This window comes from Rhagoletis zephyria, unplaced genomic scaffold (genome assembly GCF_001687245.7).
Source record: "Rhagoletis zephyria isolate East Lansing unplaced genomic scaffold, Rhagoletis_zephyria_1.1 Rzeph_scaffold_00023, whole genome shotgun sequence".
Lineage (NCBI taxonomy): Eukaryota > Metazoa > Arthropoda > Insecta > Diptera > Tephritidae > Rhagoletis > Rhagoletis zephyria.
The window spans coordinates 498,857-506,064 of NW_016157107.1; the positions used below are offsets into that span (position 1 = coordinate 498,857).

General features: G+C 34.6%; 1 protein-coding gene across 5 annotated transcripts in view; it reads left to right on the forward strand.

Annotated features, from left to right (window-relative positions):
• The window catches only part of beat-VII (Immunoglobulin domain-containing protein beaten path VII), a 501,410-nt gene that overhangs the window by 459,002 nt on the left and 35,200 nt on the right, over nt 1-7,208 (forward strand). For all 5 annotated transcript variants that reach the window (XM_017615650.1, XM_017615668.1, XM_017615640.1 and 2 more), the window contains one exon: nt 4,819-5,213. In XM_017615650.1, coding sequence (XP_017471139.1) covers nt 4,819-5,213 — 395 coding nt within the window. The remainder of the gene's footprint in view (nt 1-4,818; nt 5,214-7,208) is intronic.

Sequence of the window (7,208 nt, forward strand, 5' to 3'; positions counted from 1 at the left end):
TTTTTTTTTAATTCAAAGTCAAACCATCTAAAGTGACTTAAGCTACTTTAATTGAACGGCACAGATATAATGACGAAAGTTTAGTGTGTCGAATCGGTATCGGGTACCGAAAAGGAAGTATTGGGTACCGAAATTTTTTTCAAGTATTGGGTACCGAGAATTCAGCACATCACTACTCAGAATGTCGCCTGAATAATTTTAATGACATTTGTTAACGTGGATGGAGCAATTTGTGAACCAAATGAAAAAAGTGGCGCATTTTAGGAGCTGGTGTAGTTTTCGTACTAATCTCAATGAATAAATAGTACCAAAATGTTAAAGGTAGAATTTTGATTTGAAAGAAATACTGGTGGAATAACAAATACACCAAAACGTTATTTTTTATTCAATCTAATCAGATTTGTACCAAAATCCATAAATTTACACCAATTTATACACCAGTGTGCTACTTAAGGAGTAAGACTAGGGGTCGATCCTAATATTATTATTTTTAATAAGAGCAATGTACGTATTGTACACTATACCCCTAATTATAAAAGCATATAAGCATACATTTTGTGTTACTGTCAGGCATTGTTATTTTTGCTTGTTTGTGAAATGTGCAAACGTTTGTGAAGACATTTATAAACGCGTTTTACTTAATTAATTAATTAATAATTGTATATTAAGGTATTACAAACGCATGCGTACCTTTTAAGGATAATATATTTGTGGGAACAAATGCAGTTGGGCTCCAAATCTCAAAAAAAAAATAAATAAATATTGGAATCGATAGAGATGATTGAGCTGAGTATAACGGTATACTTCTTTTTTTGGGCAAACAACAACAACAAAAATTATCAATGGTTANAATTACCAACAACATAGTGAAAGTGATAAATATAGTTAAAGAGACCTCCATTAGTATCCCCACCGAGTTTCATAAAAAAATTCACTATACTTTGCACGGAATAGCAATTGGTTCCGTAATGGAAATCTCAGCCGATCTTCTTGTGGATATAAGAGGTAGCTGCAAATATTTCTCTATTTCTAGTTCATAAATCGCTGCCTTTTTTCTTGTACGTTCGCTGCCTTGTCTACCAATCATTTGGCTATCCATATCACTAGAAACACTAGAATCAGCATCAGAGCCGTTGGCGATTTCCTCAAAGCATTGCCAAATATCCTCGTGAGCCCGATCTTCGATGGAAGTTCGGCATTTTTCATATGATTCAACTGGTTTCTCCATGCTAACAGATTTATAATTTAGAATTAGTTCATCAACAACCCAGTTTTTAGCTTTATTGGCGTCAGAAAAAAAACGAGTTTTGAAACGGTGCGAATCCGTTCCGAAAAAATTACAACAATGGTGCGACTATATATTGGAACATTCACAGCTCTTCATTTCGTCGTGCCGAAATTGCAGACCTACGCGTTCGGAAACGAAAAAGGTTAATAGCCGGGTTCTGTATAATTTAAACAAAAATTAACGTAAGAAAACAAAACATCTTGATTGTTCAAAAGAAAAGAATTTGATGAAGATTGTTTTTTGTTTGTTTATAAGATGCCATTTTTCACTGCGATAGCATCGCACGGATGTGTGCGTAATTGTGTTTTCGAAATGGTAAATTCTGTAGCATCAGAAACGGTGCGGAGGTCGAGGTGAACTCGAGCCGGCAAAAAAAACAATATTGTGAAATTTATTAAGGGCAGCAGTCTACCGGATATCCGATCGGATATCCGAATCCGGCTGTTATTTTTTACAGAATATCCGCAATCCGGGTATCCGGCAAAATCTATATCCGGCACATCCCTAGTAAAAACTATCACTAAACTTGTACCATTTTTTTTATGCAAACCGATAAATTTTTTTTCGAAGTCCGTACACTGGGTAAGTCCGAGTAAAATTCGAGCGGTAAGACTAAATATCACACCTCATCCTGACAGCTCAACCTAATATCACCGGCGTTAGTTTTTCTACGCAAATTTTTCACATTTGATAAACCGAAATGAATTTGCGTGCGTGATTTCTCAGAGTTGCATTTCTGTAAAATTTTCAGAAATTTGTTGAACAAAATTTAAATCCATAGTCGCGCCAAAATGTCAATTGAGCATAAACGCCAAATCGAAATGTCACGCAAGACAAATCTTGGAATTTGAGTTAGCTTTTTATGCACGCCGCTCATTCCGGTTAGTCCCATGCAAGTTGTATGCGCATGAGAAATTTTTGACAGTAAATTGGCGGCGTGCGTGAATATTAGGTTGGCCTGTCACTGTCTCAGCTGTTTTGCAAATGATGAGGCGAAAATATCACAACATTTCGTTACGCTTTCCCTTTTGTTCAGTATAAGTGGACCGACATACATATTTGAATAAATGTATATTAGCCAAATATTTGTACAGTATAAAGTCTAGTACACGATTTAAAGGACTTAAAAGACTCGACCAATCGACAGGTATTCGCCTATTACCGTATTTTTAAAAGTTACCATAATACATGAAATATAGAAATCAAATGTATCATTTAATGACCTCATGGTTATACACTTTTTTTTATATATGTACATATGTATAGCATAATTAACTTTATGAAGCTTGAAACAACGTTTCAATTTTTGATATAATTTAGCCCCTGCCGTCCCTGAATAGAAGCATTAAGCGCCAAGGAACTGTTAAAATCCTCATGCCAACAATTACGCAGCGCTAGCGCCGAGCAAATGGAATTTCTATTTTTGACAGCGCGTAGCGTGTTGAAGTTGGTGCAAAAACAGAAAGAAAGAAGAGGACAAAAAAGTGAGAAAGAGGAAATGAGAATTAAAACGGGTGGAAATGAGAAGACGTCAAAGTCACGTTGCGCTTATTTGTGTACCGCGCCCGCTGACACCCGTTGCTATTAGAAAAGCTAACGCTTAGCACTGCAATATAGGGACGGCAGTCTGACAATAGCACTGGAAATACATACATATACATATATGTACGTATAGAAACCCCATTTGCCACAGAGCGAGGACGAGTGGTCAGTCTTTTGGGTGAACTCGAAATGACGTCAAATAGAACTAATTTTTCCCATAAAAATTTTGTACTCTATTACCATAATTCAATAATAGAAAAGTTTTGTAATAAAACAGTCTTCTCGCTCCCACACATAAAATCGGCTCCTGTACTTGTGCAGAATGGTGCTTACTCTATGGTTTCTAGTGATATTAGTAGTAAAACCAAAAATTCTTCATACTAAATATTAATTGGCGTCACCTTCGTTTGCGTAATTTTCAAGTGTAGTATAGCGACCGTTTAGCTATAAAATAACCAAAAATGCCGATTGATAGAACTTTTTACGCTAATTTCAACGATACCAAATTTATTTGGCGCAGGTTAAAAATAAAAAAGATATAAGAGGTTTATTTGTATTTTTTATTATCACTAAATTGTTGAAACCCAAAAGTAGATCATGATAAAATATGTAATTTCGAATTAAAGATAATAACTTGTGCTTTCTAAATAATATAAATTTCTTTAACATTAATTATGCAGATTTTTTCAAAAAAGGTTATTTCATGAAAAAATATCATTTGTTCCTTTTTTATTGGTTTTGGTTTAAAAATACAAAAAGCTGTAAATTATGTACATCAGCTGAAGAAAAAATTAATTACCTTTATGGTGACGTTATTCGTTTTTTAATCGGTTATAAAGTTCATAAGATATTAATATTTAGAATATCTAAAAACTGAACTTTAACCTAGAACCTCTTCATTTTTTACTTGCGCCAAATCATTTTGGCATGGTTGAAATGAGCATAAAAAGTTCTATTGATCTCCATTTTTCGTTTTTGCATAGCTGAACGGTCGGTATTTTAGATTTTTTCCCGGAAATGACGAATAACTTAAATCAAAAACGTATATTTTTACGTATTGTTTAGTATTTGCATTAAAACACCAAATATATTGCAAATTCGCATAGAATTAATAATATACATTTTAGTTCTAATTGTATACTTTGCGTACTTTTTTTAGTACCATTCTACTACCGTTCTCGCAAAATGCGATCACATTCTTCCCCTTTCTCCTACTTCCAAAATGCAAATCTAGATAAAGGAGTGTCAAATTTTAGCTGTCACAAATTACACAACCTTGTATTATTGAATCATGCTCTATTACACTAAAATTTAATGAGCTATAAAACTGCTTTATGTTTGTTTTACATTCAGATTGAAAAGTTTGAAATTTTTAGGAATGACTGCTGATTTTTTATATATTGCACACAATTTAAAATTGGATTTGTATGGTTTTTGTTAAAGATTTTGATCACCGTTTTGCAGTTCGCTAGTATATCGGTATGCCGGCGAATCGATTTTGCGGCCCGCCGGCGAAATGTGCTTTTCATCCGACGGCGAGTCCTTGGCGAGTCCTTGGAGTCGTTACGAAATCGTTTGGCAAATTGGGAAGCCGATACTCTTATTACATACATATATGCAGCAGCAGAGCTTACAGTCGAGTTTTCATATATCAATTGCCCGGCTATAAGCACTTTTGACGGTGCTCATATCCGAGAAACACTGTAAATTTATAATAAGCTTTTTTTTAACAAAATTGCGTACTGTAGAGGTCAGTGACAGCACGACACCTTATTGTAAAACATTTGTCGAATTACTGCGATTACATTGTTATTTTTTAAGAAGAAGCTTTTCAACTTTTTCTGAAGCGTGATGTTTCGGATGAACCGTATAGGATGAAATCAAATTTTATTAATACTTTTGCAAGTTTATGTATTCTCATAAATAAACTAGTTTTGAATTCAGTTCACACTATTTGTATTTGGTATTTGTTTGCATTTTCCTCACAGAAACTCATCAAAGCAGAAATATCGCCGGCACATCAACGAAAACGCTCTCGGAATAATACGCAGCACCCTCAACAGTGGCGGTTTCGGCCCCCAGCCTCCTAACCTGAACAATGAGCTTGGTATACCACCAAACGCGGGACCAATGAGTCAACTAGCTGCCGGCTATGGTCGCCCAATATCGCATCCTGGAGGCGGCATGGGTGTGGCAGCAGCTGCTGCAGCGGTTACGGCGGCTACGAAGGAAAGGGGTATGTTCTCTCTTAGCCAGCTCAATATAGACTTGGACGAAGTGCATAACAACAATGGCCGCATGGAACTGACGTGCTTGTCCACAATACCATCAGCAATCGGCCAAGGGGAGCAGTTTGCTGATTACAAGACATACTCAGTGAAAGGTGAGTAATGGTTACCTTATTTAATTGTGCCTTATTTTCTGCCACATTACACTAAAACACCTTAAACTCACACCTCACTAACACTCGACCCTAATTTGATGCAATATTGCAAAGTGATGTAAACATAAAACTAAGCTAAAGTATGAAACGCATAGAATTGTAAGTATATAAGTATGGATGTGTTCGCGTATGTGTGTTTGGCTGTGCGTTTTGTTCTTACTTTACTTGCTGGGGTTAATACATATTTATATGTATATGTATGTACATAGATACATATACAGAGTCTTTTTAAAATGATTGAACAGCTGAATTGCATATTTTCTCTCTACCCTAGTACAGGAGAATGTAATCCAAGACGAAATGGCGTAAATTTAGGATGTCAACAAAGCGAAATGGCGAAAATTATTTCCTATTCCTTTTCGTTTTGACATCCTGATGTACCAAAAAGTAATAACAAAATACACGGGGTTTTTACTAATATGCAATTGCCACCACCTTATATGGATGCGCCTTGATTTATAGTTTAATTCTAGTGTTGCCAAGTTTTGAATTTGAAAAAGTACTAAAACCCAGCAAAAATCACGTTTTTCCAGAAAAAAGCACCAAATTTTCATTGGAGTTTTGAATGGACTTGGTATTTTATTTATATACCTATTATAGGGATGCCGACTCAAATTAATAAAAACTAATTGTTCTTGCTCGACGGTTGAATATATTATGTGGGTCATTCCATGTAAAAGAGGAAAACGACATATATTTAAAGATGCCCTAATTATCTCTATTTCAAAAGTAACCCCTTTCTAAATGACTAAATTTTAACTATCTGTTGAAACATATTCAAAAAATAAAAAGACGATGTAATTTTTGTCTATGGAAACTTTTATTTTATGCATAATTACTTTACACAAGGACTCCAGTCACAAATTTAGATATTTTTTCATATTCCTATAAAGACTATATAAGCCTAATTTTTATTGAAAACTAAAACGTACAGTTCATGTTTTACAACACAAAAACATCGTTCGTTAAGATTAAAATTCATCTTTGAGTGCACAAAGGTAAAATAGAGTTCTTTTCAGTGCCCACCAATCACATTCATTCCAATGCTATTTACATAAAACTAAGAAATCGTGTGGTATTTTTGTTAAAGCAATTTTATACATTAGTTATCGTTCTATGTTAAAAGAAATATCTTTCGCTGTTGTATAAGTTCCGACGACATAGTATTGAAAACGCACCATGGATGACCAGCCCGCTATGAAGTGAAACCATCGAGTTTCTAATAGAGAATCACACAGCTACAGAGTAGCCGTCTTTATTTATATAACATTCTAAACCTAACTGCCTACATAACTAATCCACTGTACATAACACTTCGATTGTGCTATGCGCATATAACTTACACCTAATTAAACACTAACACGCATCCAGACACTTGTCCACTGAGATTTAAAATACAATGCATATTTCGTACTTTTGGCTTTGCACATAAACGTAAGCCACAAATCATGCAATCAAGCTTCTCTTACCCAAGTGATAAGTGTCCTTGAGTCGCATGGTTTGCTTTTCCTTACCTAAATATTTCATTTCTTTATTTGCATCAAAGATGCAACACATAGACACTATCGTATGCACATACATACATGTATGGCTCATTCCATCTCAAATCACCCAGGCCGGGGGAAAGTGAATTTAAGTTTGCGATAAAACTCACAGGGATTGTTCCTTGAACAATTTAAGGAGACACGTATTTTTTCTTTTTGCTCAGAAATGCGAATTTTTCGAATAATGTTTTTTTTCTTTTTGAGTACGAACGCTTCTTTTTTCCTCTCTTAATAGTAACTTTTGATGAAATCGTTTATAACTGCCGCAAAAAAGCAAGGATTTTAACGATTTTTTTTTTTAATTGCAGATATTGATCTACTGAATCGATCTAGTGAACTAAACATCAGTAATTGTTTATTAATAATTAATTATTGTTTATAAACAAAAAAA